This window comes from Columba livia, chromosome 12 (genome assembly GCF_036013475.1).
Source record: "Columba livia isolate bColLiv1 breed racing homer chromosome 12, bColLiv1.pat.W.v2, whole genome shotgun sequence".
Taxonomy (NCBI): domain Eukaryota; kingdom Metazoa; phylum Chordata; class Aves; order Columbiformes; family Columbidae; genus Columba; species Columba livia.
Window position 1 is genome coordinate 6300301 of NC_088613.1, and position 18293 is coordinate 6318593.

Below are 18293 nucleotides of genomic sequence, written 5' to 3' on the forward strand. Positions count from 1 at the left end.
TTAGCTTTGCAGTCGTCTCTTCCGAACGGTGCCGGCTCAGTCACCCCATCCACGCGGCTGTGTTTGGGGCCAGGGTCCCTCTGGCTGAGCAGGCGGCAGGAGCACCGGGCAGTCCTGGGGCATCACGAGCAAAGGGCAGATATTTAGACATTGTCCAGTCTGGAGCGGGGGGAAAGCAGTGTCTTAAGGCCTTTTGTATTTAAATCTCTCCTTCCTTCCTGTGTTTCCACGTGGGATATATTCAGCTGTTAAATTTTCTTGTGCTCTCAGCCTTGGCATTAAGCAAATGGCTTAAATGAGGGCGGGACAAGAGTGACTCTGAGGGTTGCTCTGAGGATGACAGAAGCAGACACATTAGATTTGGCTAGGAAAAATCCAGCTTCTCTCAAGGAACAAAGCAACCCCTACCTGAGGGGCTGCTCTTTAGGACCCTCTTCCCATAGGGAAACCCACAGCATGAATCCCTGAAGACAAAGCTTTGTCTGTGCACACACCTCCTTCCCCACCCCTGGCTGAAATCCCATCTGTCTATGTTTATTAGACAGCTAAATATCTAAGAAGATTAGTGTGATTAAGTGATTAAAATCCAATTAAGATAATCCTTGACAGCAGACATCTTCTCCGGAAGGCTGTGTTATGCAGCTCACAGATTGTGGATTCTGTGTTTTCCCATGTCTGATGGTGTATCTGGGGAAAGAGAAATTCTTGGGTCTTTTTGGAAGAACTGCTTACAGATACCATGGGGGAGCTCCTGAGAGCAACATCTCTTTGATGCTAATTGGCGATTTGACTCTTCTAGGCTCAGCGCCGTGGACATCGCATCATTGCTGGGAAACGTAGAAGAAATCTCTGCATTTCAGCAAACACTGAACCAAGCCTTGGAAGAAGTTGCAAAGTAAGCTCACGCCATAGTGCCAAGGGTGTTAAGCTATTAAACTGCAGCTAAAAATAATAGAAAGACATGTTCATTAATGTTCCTCCTGTCTGATAAATATAGAAGAAAATATAGAATGTTAAATATAGAAGAAAATATAGAAGAAAATATAGAAGAAAATAACAAGATTGAAGAAAGGCAGCAGGTAGTGCTTTGGCAGGAGGGAAGTTAGAAGAAGCTGACATTTCTACTGTTATGGCACCTGCTGAATGAGAGTGTCACTAGACCTGACGTGAAGGTGTCACTAGACCAAAGATGCAGACACATGCAGGGTGGGAGTTCTGGCAGGCATGAAGATGGAGATTGCCAGGAAGCAAACAGCAAATTATTAGAGGTAATGATTTCCCACGGGGAGGCTGGCACACGTGTTCAGCCTTAGCCCAGCCTCTCCTTTGGAAGGGCTGGAAAGAGATGAGGAAAAGATTGAATATTGGAAATGTATTCAGGCTGTGGCTTCGTTTTCTCACTCTATCTCCTCTGTCATATTCATGGGCAACCCAGATGGTGCAACATCCCCCTCCACAGCACCCAGTGCTTTCCAGCACATCCTCATCAGCTACAGTGAGCTACAGCATCCCAGCTGCAGCTCTGCTGGTGGGACAGGACGTGCTGGGTCACACCTTGTCCCGGGCTGGTAAAAGGTTGTGATACCCAGTCCTACCTGAGGACTTTCATCCTCCTCCCCAAGCTCGGCTCTGCAGTTACACAGTGACCTGGGAATGTCCCCACACAGCAGGTGGTTCCTGGGCAGATCCCTGAGAGTGCCGTAGCTGCAGGGTGCAGATCAAGAAGCTTAATGTTGTGGCTGGTGTGTTGGTGTCTGTAGGCTCCCCGAGAACCAGCAGCGCGTGGGAGGCTGTTTCATGAACCTGATGCCTCAGTTCCGCTCCCTGTACCTGACATACTGTGCTAACCACCCATCCGCTGTCAACGTCCTCACACAACACAGGTGAGTGATGGAAGAGGAGATGCAGTGAAATCCTGCCTTTTAAAAGTTACTTTTATTATTAATACTTGGCCTGGCGTGGCTTTTGACCTGTATTTTGACAATAGAGCAAAGAGATTCTGCTGTTGGGAAAACTGCTGGGACTTTGGGCTCTTCAGCGTAGCCTCTCTGCTCCAGCATGAAGACAACTCATGCTGCTTGTCTTCTCAGCTGGTCTCACAGGACTCTTAGCTTGGGTAAAACAGAGGCGATTTCAGCCCTTCCTGTAGCATCTCCCAGATGTTGTTTCAGACCCACTATGGAAGTGCTCACACACTGACACATGGGAATATCTTCTCCTGTGACACTATGGTGTGGGACACATCATTGCAAAAGGAAGGTGGTCATCAAGTCACAGTTACCCAATTTAATAATTCAGCTGCTCTTCAACCAAATGGTTAATTTGCCAGCTTGTAGGTAGATTCCAGTAATAACACCTTCCTTCAACATGTCTAATTTGCATAGACACCTGAATTTGTGTAAGATCATGCTAAAGAGCATGCCAAGCCAAAGGGCTGCAACTGTGTCATCCCTGCTGCAGTTTAGCTGTCCTGTCTGCAGCGATGGCACAGCCAGGAGCCTGGCCATGCTGTTTAAGTCTTCCCTTTCTGTAATGGCAATTCACAATATATTTACTTCTCTGCTGAAATCCAGCTTTAATTCAGCCTAATGAAAAGCCTGGCTTCTGTAAATGACTCATTCATGTGATTCCTCAGTCTGACCCCTTTTCTTAAATCAGTCAAAGAATCAGCTTTAGCAAATGCGCTGGCACATTCAAGCCACGTTTTCCAGAGTGGTGTACGCGCTCACACCTGCGTCACGGCTCCCAGCAGGGACCCAGCGTGTTGCTGTGGCATCTTCCAGCGCAGCACCAGCCTCTGCAGCCCACGCTGCCCACCAGACACCTGGCCCTGTGCCACCTCACTGTGCCGGGGGGTCAGTTGCGTCCTCCCCTGCATCCCCTGGAATCACAGAATAGTTTGGGCTGGAAGGGACCTTCAAAGCTCATCCAGTGCCACTCCTGCCATGAGCAGGGACATCTTCACCCAGCTCGGGTTGCTCAGAGCCCCGTCCAGCCTGGCCTGGGATGTCTCCAGGGATGAGGCATCCACCACCTCTCTGGGCAACCTGGGCCAGTGTTTCACCACCGTCATTGTAAAAAAATTCTTCCTTATATCTAGCCTGAATCTCCTCTTCTTTAGTTTAAAACCGTTACTCCTTGTCCTATCGCAACAGGCCCAGCTAAAAAGTCTGTCCCCATCTTTCTTATCGTCCCCTTGTAAGTAGAGAAAGGCCACAATAAGGTCTCCCTGGAGCCTTCTCTTCCCCAGGCTGAACACCTCAACTCTTTCAGTCTGCCCCCTTCTTTCTTATCGGCCCCTTTTAAGTAGAGAAAGGCCGCAATAAGGTCTCCCTGGAGCCTTCTCTTCCCCAGGCTGAACACCCAACTCTCTCAGCCTGTCCTCCCAGCAGAGCTGTTCCAGCCTCGGATCATTCCTGTGGCTCCTCTGGCCCCTCTCCAACAGGTCCATGTGTGTCCTGTGCTGAGGAACCAGAGTTGGACACAGGACTCCAGGTGGGGTCTCACTGGAGCAGAGCAGAGGGGCAGAATCACCTCCCTTGAGCTGTTGGTCACGCTGCTTTTGGTGCAGCCCGAGATATGATTGACCTTCTGGGCTGCAGCTGGAAGCTCGCAGCTCCCTGCCCACCCTGCTGGGTTTGCAAAAGGGGAGGCTGGGCTGCTTTTAAAACAGCACAACTCAGAGCAGAGCCCTAGCCAGCCGAAGAGCGTGGGAGGCAGCAAAACACCGCCCTCAGCGAGCCCTTCTCCTTGTTGTTGTCTCTATTTATAGCGATGAGCTGGAGAAGTTCATGGAGAGCCAGGGTGCGGCCAACCCAGGCATTCTCATCTTAACCACCAGCCTCAGCAAACCCTTCGTAAGGCTGGATAAATACGTGACGCTGCTGCAGGAGCTGGAGCGGCACATGGAGGTAGGTGGGATGTGGGGCTGCTGGGCAGGCTGTGCCCCTTGATGCTACAAGAGCTGCACCCCCCAAGCTGCGAGAGGTACCTCTGCCTGTTGGTATTTGACCACCACATTGGCAAAAGTACTTACCACCCCCAAGGAGATGTTCCACGTCTGTGTGACACCTTTCAGATTAAAAGTGGTAAAGTGATGGAGGAGGCAGAGCAGAGTTGTGGGAAGGCATTGCCTGCTCTTTGCCCCAGCCCTTCCTCAAAGATGGGCTGTTTCCAGCACAAGTTAAAGCAGAATTCAAGGTCAGGCTACAGCTGGTATTTATTTTCACAGTGGGTAATAAATCACTGGTTTTATTATCATTTGATGAGATTCCTATCCCTTGCTGCTCGCTCCTTCACCTCACAGGCACATGCCCGCCTCTTGCCCAAGGCTGGTGCTCCAGGGTGGACGCAGAGTCACAGAGACAGACATGGGGATAGACATCCAGATGGCAGCTGGTGCAGATGTAGGGGTGGAGGAGCGAGTGCCTGAGAGGAGGGGGAACAGTGAGGGGGACAGAGACTTCCTTGGCAGGTGGCAGATCTACTTTAGGACGTTTCTCCCTTCTGGGAGACTGTAGAGATGTCCATCCCTCTGCCACTGGAGCTCTGCTACTCATTCACCTGCTCATGCACTCCAGCTGCAGGGATGCAAACCTTGGGGGTGGTACAAGGAGGTGAAGAAAACCAAAGTAACAGTTTATTTTTAACCCAGTTTGCTTTTTCCCCCTCTTCCAATATTAGCTCCTAGTTAATTACTCAGCATGCTTAGCCATGATCATTCAAATTCAGATCCCAGCGAGAGGATTAAAACCTCTGTGCTTGAGGCAGGATTTTTTCTGCACAGGAGAGGGCATAAGCCTGCACTTGTAGGCACACTACAGGCCTGGCCTATCGTGCTCTTGCCTGGCTTAGCTGAGCTGCAGGGACTGAGCCGAGCTTGGCTGCAGCCACCATGCCCATACAAAGACACGCGTGCTGTTTCCAGGATGCTGGGTGGGGTCAGCAGTGGATCTAGGGACACACACATCAACCTGTTTCTCTTAGTTTCTAAGCCAAGTGTGGGGGTTTGGTTGCATGAATCAGTAGAGCTGAGGTTTAAGCTGTGAAGCTGTGGGAAGTGTATGGATGTAGGCAAGACTAGATGATCTTTTGATGTCCCTTCCAATCCCAAACATACTGTGATACTGTGATACATTGTGGCTGTATACCACAGCATTCCCTGCACTGCTGCACAACTGGAGACGGTGCAGGTCTGTCCAGGGCAGCCCTTGTCCCAGCGTTGGAGGTGAGCGATCCCAGGTAGGCTCTCACAGCTGCAGAGACAGCTTCATCACAACCTAAACACCTTTGGATTTGCCTGGCATGAGGTCTGGAGGGTGAAGAGCTTATGATGTAGGGCCTGAGATGCCCAGGAGGAGGTGCCGGGAGAGTACCAGAAGGCAGCTGCAGTCAGAGATAAGGGGCAACATCCTGCTATCCTGCTTTCCCCGCCCTGCTCCAAGAGCTCTCCCTGCAGATGTGCCCTCCCTTAAACCCAGAGGTGATGCTCCTGGAAACTGCACCCTTGATGGGGAAATGGTTGGAGCAACCTTGCATGCCAGTGGAAGCTTCCTCCCCAAAGGTGAAACCAGAAATCCACCTTGCACCTCCACCTATTTTGAATGTTTTTTTTGTTGCCAGCTGAGTTTGCTAGAAGTAAAACCCTATCTGCTTTTGCCACTTTGCACTCATTAAATGGGTATCAATGAATTGCGTAGTTGCTTTAAACCATATCACATTGAACAGGGTGGTGAGGAAGATACCTGGGGGATTTTGTCCGCCTCCTGCAGCCCCTGCTGCAGGAACCCCACGTCCCCAGCACCCTGCGAGCTCTGCAGCCCTGGGTGCTGTGCTGGGGCGGTGGGTGCTTCCCAGGGCAGCTGCTAGAGCCTTTTCACTTTTTTTTTTCACTAGGAGGCGCATGCAGATCACGAAGATGTTTTGAAAGCCATCACATCCTTCAAGTCCCTTGTGGTAGGTGGCAATTCTTAAAATAGAGTGCTCCGTTTCAGGGCTGTGTTTCATGAAGAATGAGTCAAGCCTGACATTAGAAAAAAAGGTCTTTTGGAATGGAAAAGATCGGTTATGAAGAATCTTAATTTCAAGTTTCGAGCCTAGAGCTGCCCCTCTGCCCGTGTGTTTCAGCGGTTACACGCTGGCTTCGTGGTCCCAGCAGCAGAAACAGAATCTCCAGCTTTCTCCTCCACTGCAGAAAGCCACGTGTGGGTAGTGGTGGTGATAGGGTTCCTTTCATTTCCTTTTGTCTCCATACCCTGATCACCTGCCACCTGAAACTAGCCCACCCTTGCTCATTCAGATGAGCTCTGAAAGGTGAACGAGGGTGTCTGACTCAACCCCTCTGAGCATGTTGAGTGACTCTTGGTTTTGTTGAGGTTTGCTCCTTGGGCATCAGGAGGTTTTGACTGAATTGCAGGAAATTTGTGGTGCTGTAGCCACCAGTGGGGAACAGAGCAGGGAATGAGTCAGAGATAACAATCCTACTTCTGTGAGCTGTGTTACCTCCAACCCTCTAAGTCCTACTGCGAAGATATGAAAAAGAGGTGGGAAAAGCCATCCACGTGCACAAAGGTTTTACCTGGCAAAGCTTTTTTCGATTATTAAAAAAGCTTTAGTCTCTCTCGTTTCGTAGCCACTGAATACCTTTCACTAGAACCACTCCAGATGTGGTCCAGCTTCCTTCCTTAGCACAGCAGATGCAAGTTTTCGGTGCTCAGCAGTGCAGATAAAAAGATGGGGAGGAGAAAGTTCATAGAAAACAGGAAAGGGTGATCATGTTACATTTACTTGAAATGTGTGCTTGGGCACTGAGCATTTAATTTAATTGCATTATGACTACAAAGGTTCAGTGCGGATTTGAGGTTAAACCGGCAGAAATGCCCCTTGTGACAGACACGTTGTTCCATGGTGGGACCAGGGATGCTCCTGAGCGACAGCAGGGCAGGGATCACAGAGCCACATTGCATCTGCTCAGGCTACAATGGATTGCTGTGGATTTTATAGGGATTTGCATCCCTGGGAATGATGGATTTGGACACCCAGGGAGCCGTCAAAGCACAGGATAGTTGTAAAATCAAAGGAAGCCCCCACTGTGTGGTTCAAAATTGTTCATTTTCAGACTAGACCCAGCACAGCCTCTCTCTTTGAAGATCTTGATAGTCAAAGAGTTTGTATGAAACTGAGTTAGAAAGGAGGAAAACCTCTGTCAGAAACAGAGGTTTGGAAAAAAAAACAAGCAGCTGGTGAAAACTGAACCCAGGTTTGGCTTTGCAGCAATTTTCCCTGTTGGCAGAGGGGTCAGTTAAGGCAAGTTTTGCTTGGACTCGCAGGTCTGTCGTTGCTCAGTCAGCATTGTCCTCTGCTTGCTGAAAGATGCTGAAGGACTTGCCGTTCTGTGGGGCTCTACCAGTCCCCGCCTGCTGAGCATCAGTGCAGCCTTTTCAATTACAGCACCTTCAACAGCTTCTTTTTGGGCTACTGTACTGCACCACTGAGATATTGTGCCAAGCCCTGCTTTTGGGTTTGCAAGTTTTGGTTAGAAAATATCCACCCATCTGATTTGTGGGGGCTTTGCATTGCTGCAAGTATAACTCTGTCTGCTGTTTGGGCAAAATGGGCAGAATGTCTCCGAGCATCAGCAGAATTAGAGGCATTTCACTCTGCGCTGTCTTGGTTTGGAAAATATGACCCTGTACTCTCAGAGGTAGGACTGGTTTGGAAAGAAAAGTTTGCTCAGTGCAGCTAGCAATTTATTTGACATTTTAACGTATTCATTATTTCATAAATCGCTAGGGTGTGATTTTTATTTTCTTTTTTTAACCAACTTTATGTAATCGAGCCAAAGCAGGCTTTCCTGATCTCTTGCTGTGACCAGCCCTGAGCCCACGTGTCTGTGGGAGCCTTGCTGGTGAAACCATGTGCATTGGAATGGTTTGCGTTTGCGCCTGCCCTTGGGCTAACACAGCACCCCACTGTGATTCCCAGTCACAATGCCAGGAGCTGAGGAAGAGGAAACAACTCGAACTGCAGATCCTTTCCGAATCCATCCAGCGCTGGGAAGGAGAGGACATCAAAACGATGGGAAACATCATCTACATGTCCCAGGTTATGGTGCAGTGCGGGGGAAGTGAGGTGAGTGCAGTGGTCATTCTGCTGCCTAAAGACATGGTGTCCAAATAGCACCTTACTCACGGGATCAGCGGCGCAAGGCGGCAGCTACTCCCACTTCAGACCAGCAACAAACATGCTGACAAATAAAGCTGATAAATAATTTTGCCTGGAGAGGTGCTGTGCAATGGGACTCTGCAGGTCTTTGGAGTCAGGCACCTCAGGGGCTTGGCTTCAGGTCTTTGGTGACACACTTTTCAAGCAAAATAAGTATCTCAGTGTCATAGAGCACATTAATTTCCCTCTTTTCCCCCCTGTGACTTACTGTGAGAAATGAGAGTGACTTGAAAGTGTGCACTAGCGAAACCATTTTGCCACGTCCTGTGCACAGCACAGCAGATGCTGTGACGTTCCACTCCAGAGCTGACTGTGCTTTGGAAATAACTGGAGGGATTCCTGTGGTACTGGTCCTAAAGCAACACACCAGTGGTGTTAAAGGCACGCATACTGCATTCTTGATGTGAGAAAGTTCTTGTCATCACTGAATTGCTTGCTTGCTGTAACAACTTTTCCTTGGGAAGGGAAGACCTGTAAACAAAGCCCTGTAGAGTCAAGTCCCAGAGTCTTGTTTGGGACATAAGATGCTGGGGGACATAAGGTTTTGGTCTTCGAGGCACTCTGAAATGACTGGAGGAGGATTAGTAGGATGCAGACAAAATGTGTGTGGTAAAAACTAGTACAGAAAAGAGATGATGTAAAGAAAAGAAGCCAAAATAATTGGTTTGGGGCTGATCTGTCACAGGCTGTGATTCCAGCTGCAACAGGTTTGGTTTGCTGGAGGAAAGTGCTTGTGGTGCATCACAAGCTGGACTAACCTAAATTCTTATCCCCACAGGAGAAAGAAGAGCGATATTTCTTGTTGTTTTCAAACGTTCTGCTGATGCTGTCTGCAAGCCCACGGATGAGTGGGTTCATCTATCAGGTAGACATGCTTAATTTGAGGTTGCAAGGCGTTATATGTGAAAAAGGAAATCAGATAGCTCTTATCAAATTCAAGTCCTCTGTTTCCTTAAACCTCTCTGTTGTGATGCAAGTGCCCCAGGCTGGGAACCAGGGCTTGGTTTTACTGTGCCTGCCAGGACAGTTAGTGTCTTTGTCCTGCCAGCTGATTAAACAGCACTTGGTAAGTGCGAATGCTGCAAAATTAGAAAAAAAAAAGATGCACCTGAAAAATGCTTGTAGCATGTTGTCCTACATGCTGTTCTGAGGAATTTTGTGTATGTTTGAGGTGTCATGACCCAGCTGTAGGGTTTTGTCCCACACAACTAGCCAGCTGAGTCTCATGGTTGTGCCAGCTCTGGAAAATACTTCACTACTATAAAGCCCACTGTAAAGAGCACAAAATTTCCACTCCATGAGGCACCTCAAAACGCTGCATTTCTTGTGTTTTACCATTTGAATGGCTGCAGTCAGGGTGCTGGGAGCTTGGCTTTTCTCCAAATGCCCGAAGCAGTCAGATATTCTCCTGTTGATGTGTCCTACAAGCATGATGGGGGAGATGGGAAAGATTTGGGAAGGATTTGGATGAGCTTTTAGATTTTACCCCCCAGCAGGATTAAGGTGAGCAGGCAGTTCAGATTGCAAAATGGGGACAGGGAAGCCTTTCAGAAAAACCAGGGAAAGTTCATCCTGCTGACTTGGTTGTAAAAAGGGTTTGCACCGAGTGAAGGGAAAGGGCGGCAGATGAGCCAGGGATGACTCAGTTGTCAGGGGTTTGACCTACTTGTGTAGGGAAATCTAGATCCATACATTAAAGGAGACTCTTTCTGCAGTCTGAAGCCTTCACAAATTAGTTTTTAATGACGTTTCCCAAAGAGAAAGGAATCAGCAGAAACGGGCAGAGCAGCGCCTGCTGGGAAGCAGATGCAGACACTGACTCCTCCTCAATTCTCCTAGGGAAGGCTGCCTTTGACGGGAATGACGCTGACAAAGCTGGAAGATGCGGAAGGGAACGAGCATATGTTTGAAATTGCAGGTCAGTGTGGCCCCTGCCTGGGGACATCCTCCCAGCACAAAGAGCAGCTGCTGCTGGAAGTACTGGTCCTCCTCTTCCCCCCACCCATTGCACCACACTCTTCTTTTTGCCTTTTTACCGCGTGTTGTCTGAGTTCCTGACCATCTCCCTCCTGGTTGAGGCAACCTTCATCCAGTGCCCTTGAGCTCTGTCTTTGGCTGCTTTTGGAGACCGTAGTGTTCTGTATGGCACAAATCTCCTGGCAGGGCTGTTTGTGGCCCCAGCAGCACTTCTCTGTGCAATGCCTGCCGTGTCTAGATCCGGGGTCCATCCCACACAGCTGTGAGCACAGAATAGTGGCCCTGCTCATCAGGTAGCTTTCCTAATGTTCCTCCAACTTTTCCATTTCAATTTGTCTCATTACCTGTAGCTATACATGGTTGTCATGCTCAGTGACTTGGCTGCAGTGCAGCTGTTTGTGCTGATGGTATTTGGTTTCAGGGTCCTGTTATACATGGAAATGTTGCGTTTGCTTACTTTTGCCATTAAATAATTCCTCACACATTCATCTCACCAGTTCCCTTAGATTTCTGTGCTGCTCTCACACTGGCTGGCCCTGGGTGCCCAGAGCTCAATGGGCAGTCACATCTTTGCATTGGTCTTTTGCAGCCACTGGACTTGGCAAGCTGAGGAGCCGTTTACCGCTGTGCCAAACTGATCTCACCCTGTGTTTCCTCTTGGGTCTCTACCTCTTGCTAAAGATGGTTATTTAACCCTCTCCTGCAGGGAACATGACGGAGCGGATCACTGTGTCCTGCAGCACCAGCCAGGACTTGCATGAATGGCTGGACCACTTGCAAAGGCTGACCAAGGGGACGTGCAACACCGTGTCCAAAACGCAGTCTTGGGGTGCTCATTCGGTGAGTGTCCCACCCCCCCAGGCTCCCTGCTGCCTGGGGTTCCGCAGCACTGCCTGAGCTCTCTGATTAGGCAATACAGCTTGATCCTGGAGTAACGTGTACAGCTGGAAGACACATCCTGCAGTTTTGCTTGTAACTGTGTCATGCTTGTACCATTTTACCTGTATCCTGCCCTGTTTTTGTTACATGATGCAGATGTCTCAAGGGAGGTCACAGTGAACTCTTCTCCATCCCCCTCTGCTGCTTCTTCTCTTCTTCTCTTGTTTGTTTGCTAACAGTCTGTATTTGCTTCTCATCTATTCTCTCAGACATTTAGTTCGGCCGCACAGATCCGTGGGCCTCTGGAACCTCCCAAAATCCTCAAGCCCTGGAGCCTGAGCTGCCTTCGTCCTGCTCCTCCACTCAGACCGTCAGCAGCACTGAGTTACAAAGAGGTAATTGTCCTGTGGGCCTGCAGAGGAGTGTGGTTTCATGGCAATCCCTAGTGCTTGTGTCCAGGTTTCTTATCCTAATAGTGAGGGCACAGAAGCTTGGGTGAATGGGGATGTTGAGAGGAAATGACTCTGAATCGCACAATGTCCTGAGTTGGAAGGGACCCACAAGGATCACTGAGTCCAGCTCCTGTCCCTGCACAGGACAACCCCCAAATTCACACCATGTGTCTGAGGGTGTTGTCCATCGCTTCTTGAACACTGTCAGGCTTGAGGCTGTAACACCTCCCTGGGAAGCCTGTTCCAGTGCTCCAGCACCCTCTGGGTGAAGAACCTTTTCCTAATGTCCAGCCTAAACCTCCCCTGGCATATCTTCCTGCAGAGTTTCACCCTAGTCCTGCGATGGATGCTTGTGGCTCGGGCTGGTTTTGTGCTGCAGATGAAGCATGAGCACATGTGTTTGCAGGCTCAGCCCCAGTCCCAATGTTTGCTGTTAGCTGCTATAGCCAGCACCCTCAGCTACTGGATGTCACTGGTCCCACAGTGCAGTGTCCCACAGCCTTGCATGTCCCATCAGTGCCGTAATGGAGCTGCCTCTCCTCCTTCTCCTCCTCCTGCCTTGGTCTGAGCCGTGGGTGGGAGCTGGGCTGCCCCCTGGGACGTGCTGCCCAGAGAGGAGAGGGGAGACTTTATCACTGTCTACAACTACCTGAAAGGAGGTTGTAGCATGGAGGGGGCTGGTCTCTTCTCCCAAGGAGCAAGTGATGGGACAAGAGGAAATGGTCTCAAGTTGTGCCAGGGAAGGTTCAGATTGGATATTAGGAAGAATTTCTTCCCAGAAGGGGTTGTCAGGCATTGGAACAGGCTGCCCAGGGAAGTGATGAAGTCACTGTCTGTGGAGGAGTTTAAAACACACATAGATGAGGTTCTCAGGGACGTGGTTTAGTGCTGGAGTTGGGACTCGATCTTGAGGGTCTCTTCCAACCAGAATGATTCTGCGATTCTATTCTGAGAGGAGCCGCAGCAGCAGCTCATTGCAGGATGAAGCAGCGATGCTGCACCACGAGGAAGAGGAAAAAGGCCCATTGATATTTCTCGTGTCTTCCACCCTGTGTTCCGGTGGCTGGAGCTGAGCTCCCTGCAGCAGCCGTGGAGCTCGACCCTCCTTCGCTGCCCACCTGAGTGTTTTACACACCTGTTCCCTGCTGGGATGCAGCAGCCCAAAGGAATTGCTTCCCCCACAGAAACCCCAAGCCTGGGGGGTAGGAGGTGGCGTGGGGGAAACCCAAAATACAGCTCATCTCCAATTCCCACCCCCCATTGTGGCTACAGTGCTGTCCTTCCCTACCTCATGTTAAACTTTTGGGATTACTCACCAGTAACTTGGGTGACGTTCCTCTCACTGAGTGAGCACTCTGGTTCTGAGTCAGCTGCTGGTTTTGATGCAGCAGCTCTGGGAGCATCACTGCCCGGGCTCCCAGCAGGGACAGGGACAGCGAGGGGGCTTGCAACCCCCCAGGCCCCCAGCACTCAGGGATGGAGAACCTGGCAGCAGGGGGGCTATGGATCCACTACTCCAGGTAGAGACTTTAGGTAACCTCATGGTATTTTGTTACATTTATTCCTTAAAATTTGTCAAACAACACATTTAAGTTTGGGAATGAAACTGTTCAAAACCCAGCTAAGCAGACTGGAAGCAACCCTTAATCTTTGCATGGTCCAAATCCCTAATGTAGATTAAACCGTTTCTTGCTTGCGTGGTGAATTAAAATATAGAAAGAAGCTTGAATTAGCAGAGAGATTTTTCTGCATGAGAGTGCAAGGCTGATAAGTGTTTATAAGGCAGGCCAAAACCAGAGGCTGAGTGATATCATTAACACCACAGTCCTTTGCAGTTTCTTGGTTGTCCCCTGTTGTGCGTATCAGGAGTTAAAATCTGCATAGAAACCAGGCGAGAGGTTTTTGTCACAGAGTCTGAGCATGAGGGAGCCCTGAGGAGTGGGATGCTGCTGCAGGCAGGATGGGAGTGTGCAAAAACCAGAACTGTGGGTCACACAGGAATGGGCTATTCTGGTCACGTTGGTGGAAACCCAAAGACTCGTGAACATGAGCCTGTGATGACAAAAGTGAAATAAGTTCAGTTGTTGGCCCAAGCAGATCTGCATCTGCCTCGTCCCTCCGTCTGCGGTGCTCAGTCACTAAGCAGAACTCCTATTTCACTGTACTTTTTTATTATTTTTTAAATTTAAAGTAGGGCACAAAATAAACTATGCTAACAGCTCGGTGCAAATCACCTTCCTATAATCAAGATATAATGAAGAAATACAAATTTCAAAGGTTATTTGCAGGGAAAGGAGTGGGGGAGTTCGATTAAAAGATTAAAGAATTTCAGACATCCAGGGTTACTTTGACTGGCTCCGAGTAGTGTAGGACGGGATGGCACAGTCGTGTGCATTTCCTCATACCCAGCCGTGCTCAGGAAACCCCAGAACCTGCTTGCGTACCGCCCAGCACTCTTGTTATTTCCATTGAAATTGGGTCATTTTTCCTGTTCCGTTTCCAGTAATCATTTGAAATGACAGAACAGGTGCTGTGAGTAAAGCGATGTGTCCAAATTCACGTTACCGAAGTGAAAAAGGTTTACATATGATTTCTCCTAAGCGGTGCATCTCCCTGTGCCAAGCATCACCGAAGTGAGACACCCCATGGTCATGCCGGTGGAGCAGGGAGATGCTGATGCCTGACGCTATCAGGTCTCCAGTGAGGATGGCAGGTCCCCTCCAGGAGGGTCCCCCTTTGAGAGGACACAGTCCTGGGAGATTGTCACCAGGGTGGGCAGAGCATCTGCCCATTATCCTGCCTGGGTCAGGTTGAAGAGCACAGGACCAGTTTTGGGCTCAGGGCCAGACCCCGAACTGCTCCCTGGGGCTTGGACAGGAGCGTTGGCTGTCACCAAGGGGTGCTGCCCTTAGACAACCAACATCTACACAAACCTACTGCTAACTGAGGAGGCATGTTCTCTATTTTGATGCATTTAGAGTGTATTAATGCCCACTTACCATGCGTTTCACATGTAATTTTTTCAGTTTTGCATGACACCGTGCTCCTTTGCATGTTGGTAGTGCTCTAAAACCAGTACAGAGGGTATGCCACATTAATCACGAGACTAACATTTAAATGTGTTTTAGAATTGTGGATTTAATGGACTTGGTCAATAAAATCATCAATCTCTCACAATCATCTTCTCTTTCTTTGCATATTCATTGTAGAGGATGTCTTATATCTTAAAGGTAAGGGTAGATACATCTCTTTGGCTTATTGTGGCAAATAATGCTTGTTCTGTTCATGCTTCTTGTGCTTGCATGACCCTAATTGCCTGGCTCTATCAGTAAGTTATCATGAGAGTAAATGGCAACTGGCACATACATTTTGAGATAACTCTCAAGAAAGATTTAGTATTATGGTACTTGAACTTCCTAGCATGCCTCTTCTCCTGCTTAAATTCCTTATTGCATGTAACCTACTAATACACTAATTCTCTACAAATCAGCAAGACTTGCAACTCTGTGAAGGAGATTAAAGCTTGTGTTCCTCACTTGTGGAGTTATAGCAAACACTAACTTTGTGTGTGTTTGTTCTCTGTGTATGGGGGGGCAGAATTTATACTCTTAAATCATTTGGAAACAATGTCATTTGGTGTTTTATATTAGAAATTAAATCGAATAAAGGAAGTAAACAACATTATAGGGGTTTTTTTAAACAGCACTAAAAGTGCTGTGAATGTGTTTGAATTCTTTGGCTAAAGGATTTTAGCTGAGAGTGGAATTCGCTAAAGGAGCTTGTCCTGGCCCAGACCTGCAGGTGCAATTCCCACTGCTGTTCCAGGGAGCTCTGGGCCACAACTGGCATCTGGGAATGGCAAAAAGCATCATTTTGCCCATTGTCTGCTTTGTAGTTCTCTAATGTATTGTGTGTGACATGGATAGCTGTGTCCAGCTGTACTGCTCGGCTGTTAGAACTGCATTTGGTTCTGGTTAAACACAAGAGTCTGTTTCTTTATAGGATTCCAGCAAAAGTCCAAAAACAATGAAGAAGTTTCTTCCAAAAAGGAAAACTGAGAGAAAGCCATCTGATGAAGAGTTTGTTATTCGGAAAAGTAAGTGGTGTATTTTTCTCTTATTTTCGGAGGTTTGTGTGTGCTCAGTCACCTCCAGGGCACTTTGAGAACAGCCTTTCTTGCAGTGCAGGATGCTCACATTGTCAGCAAGCGCACATGGTGCTGAGCATGAGAGGCTTCTGGAGGCACAGCGGTCCCCAGCCTCTGAGGTGTCCCCTCCCAGTTATGACTGCCGGCAATGCCACCAAACCTCCTTGTGGTGGCAAGCGCAAGATCACAGGTTGTGGGTGGTCTTGTTCTGGTTACGAAGCCACGGAGCTACTTCCAAGTATTTAAAAGCTCCATTAAAACTGCTTATCAATGGTCATCAAAATGTGTCTGAGAGCTGGGACAAACCCTTACCTGGCTGTGCGAGCAGGTTCTGGAACAGTTTCTATGGCAGTACCAGGGAACAAAACGTCCATGTCCCTGCAGGAGTGTTCACCCGCAAAGAGCAGTGTCCTGACAGCTCCCTGAAGTGCACTTGGGACGTTTCTTGGGTGTTTTATGTGAAAGGCCATGGTCACCCAGCAGTGAGCTGCTGCTGTGTACAGCCTGAAGGTCGGTTGTCTCCCTCAAGAAGATAGCGCTGAGCTAAGGTTGGAAATGGAGCCTTCACATTTGCAAGTCCTGCTCTGATGTGGCTGTACCAGGGGCTGCTTTGGCAACCCAGCTCTTGTGTATCCCTGCACCTAAAGTCAGGCATGGCCCTCCGAGTTTTGCTGAGATGAGCGGCTAGAAGTGCATTTTCATTCTGTTTAATCACAGTGCTCCATGGCAAAGGATGTTGCAAAGCCCAGAAAATATAAAGGACCTCAAAAAAGGAATTAGGCAAAGTCTCAGAGATGGTGTCAGTTGAGGAAAAAACATGCTCTTCTCTTAGGGGACTTGGGAGCAAAGGTTTAGATTAAGCCAGAGCACTTTGCTTTTTATGATAGCCCTTGCCTGCAATGTTTTACAGGTACTGCTGCGCTGGAGGAAGACGCTCAGATCCTGAAGGTGATCGAGGCATACTGTACCGGGGCAGGCTTCCAGCAAGCTCTCAGCTCAGGTGGGCACACAACCAGGTTATTTAGTTCTTACTCTGCCTGCAAAGCTGATAACCCCTCTGGGAAAAAACAAAACAGATGGTTGCATCATACAGCAATGAGACTCATGCTAGGAAACTGTGTGGTGTTCAGTCTTCAAGATAAGGGAGCTTCATTTACCCGGTGGTTTAGTTGCCATTGTTTTTCTTCTAAACACAGAGAATGAAGCAGGTAGGAGGGCAGATGAGACACAGCTACTTCACCAGCACTTGTTAGGAATTAAGCAAACCTTGTCAGTGCCTGTGGCTGTCAGCACTGAAAACCTGATGGTAATCTCAGGTTGCATGTAGCTTTAGAAAGGAAGCATGAATATTATCTCTCAATCAGCTGCGTGTTTAAGAACAAGCTGCCTCATAAGAACCTATCTAACATCTTCAACTCTGGAAATATAACTATCATTGCTGGTGAGATGTCAAATTAAATTACTGAACTATCAAATAATGGTACACTTAAAAAATGGAGGGCATGATTCTTCTGAGAGCTCTTGACTCTGATCAAATTATTTTGTTTATAAGTAAGTCATGATGTAGCTTTAGGTGCAATAAACACTCTTGAGAACTTTCCACTTGCCGCTTTAGCCCTAGGGTGGTGGTCCGTATAAGGCCACATGTAGCTGTGGCAGAGAGCTGGTGGCTGCTGGAGTCCCCCTGTCCCCAGCTTGCCCCCGGCTCTGGAGCAGCAGGGAGGTTGAGGGCTGCTGTCTCTGGAGCAGCGTAGGCATCAGAGAAAGTTTCCCTTTTTCTTCCTGATGAGTAATTCTTGTACACAGGCTCCCGCAAAGACTCCATCCCCCAAGTCCTTCTTCCTGAGGAAGAGAAAATCATCATAGAGGAAACACGAAGCAACGGCCAGACTGTCATGGAGGAAAAGTAAGTGCGGCTGCTCCCCACTTGCAGATTCCCTTGTTGCTTTTTGGAAGGATATTAAAAATTAACGCACTTTCCCTCTGCATCTCTGCAGAGGAGCAGGGTTGGTGTCACTGACTGCTGCCTTAGTCCTGGTGAGAAGCACTGGGCTATTTCAGTTGCTGTTTTGTCCCTTTTGAAGAACAGTCGCCTTCCCAGCTGCTCTGATGTGGCCGTAGCCCTCTGGGACTCTGCGTGCTGGGTCCCAAGAGCAAGTTTGAGTCCCAGAGCTTACCCAGCTGTAGCTAATGGGGTCAGGGCCACCGTTACCCCTTGGGAGCCTGTCTGGCACCCTGGCTGTGAGTGCTCCCAGCCTGTTGCATAGCTTCAGTGTCTGGATGACCACATTAATCCACTCCTCCTTTTTTAACCCAGACAGCACATTCCTTTCATGCTTGGTTTTTTGTTTGTTTCTTTCTTTCTTTCTTGGTTTTTTGTTTTTTTTCTTTCAGCTTAACCTCAAGGAATCAAGGCCATTTTACAAAAGATGCTCAGGCATTTCCAGTTGTAAAGTCATTGTTATTTATTGCAGTACCGTAAACAAGGAAGCCAAAGCCACAGACCTTTGATAACTTAAAGATAGCAGAACAATTGTTTTTCTTGAGTTTTTAAGAAAAGAGCCCTGAATCTTGGACCAGCAGCCTATAAATGCTCCTGGGCTGTGTTTCCAGAG

At 48.6% G+C, this 18293-nt stretch overlaps 1 protein-coding gene across 5 annotated transcripts in view; it reads left to right on the top strand.

Annotated features, from left to right (window-relative positions):
• The window catches only part of ARHGEF6 (Rac/Cdc42 guanine nucleotide exchange factor 6), a 39713-nt gene that overhangs the window by 18229 nt on the left and 3191 nt on the right, over positions 1–18293 (top strand). For 3 of the 5 annotated variants that reach the window (XM_005500515.4, XM_065077523.1, XM_065077526.1), the window contains 13 exons: positions 800–895; positions 1761–1883; positions 3773–3911; positions 5896–5955; positions 7984–8130; positions 9002–9088; positions 10063–10141; positions 10907–11040; positions 11349–11474; positions 14741–14761; positions 15534–15627; positions 16589–16678; positions 17485–17584. In XM_005500515.4, coding sequence (XP_005500572.2) covers positions 800–895; positions 1761–1883; positions 3773–3911; positions 5896–5955; positions 7984–8130; positions 9002–9088; positions 10063–10141; positions 10907–11040; positions 11349–11474; positions 14741–14761; positions 15534–15627; positions 16589–16678; positions 17485–17584 — 1296 coding nt within the window. The remainder of the gene's footprint in view (positions 1–799; positions 896–1760; positions 1884–3772; positions 3912–5895; positions 5956–7983; positions 8131–9001; positions 9089–10062; positions 10142–10906; positions 11041–11348; positions 11475–14740; positions 14762–15533; positions 15628–16588; positions 16679–17484; positions 17585–18293) is intronic. The other 2 variants (XM_005500516.4, XM_065077524.1) reach the window with 1 other exon arrangement.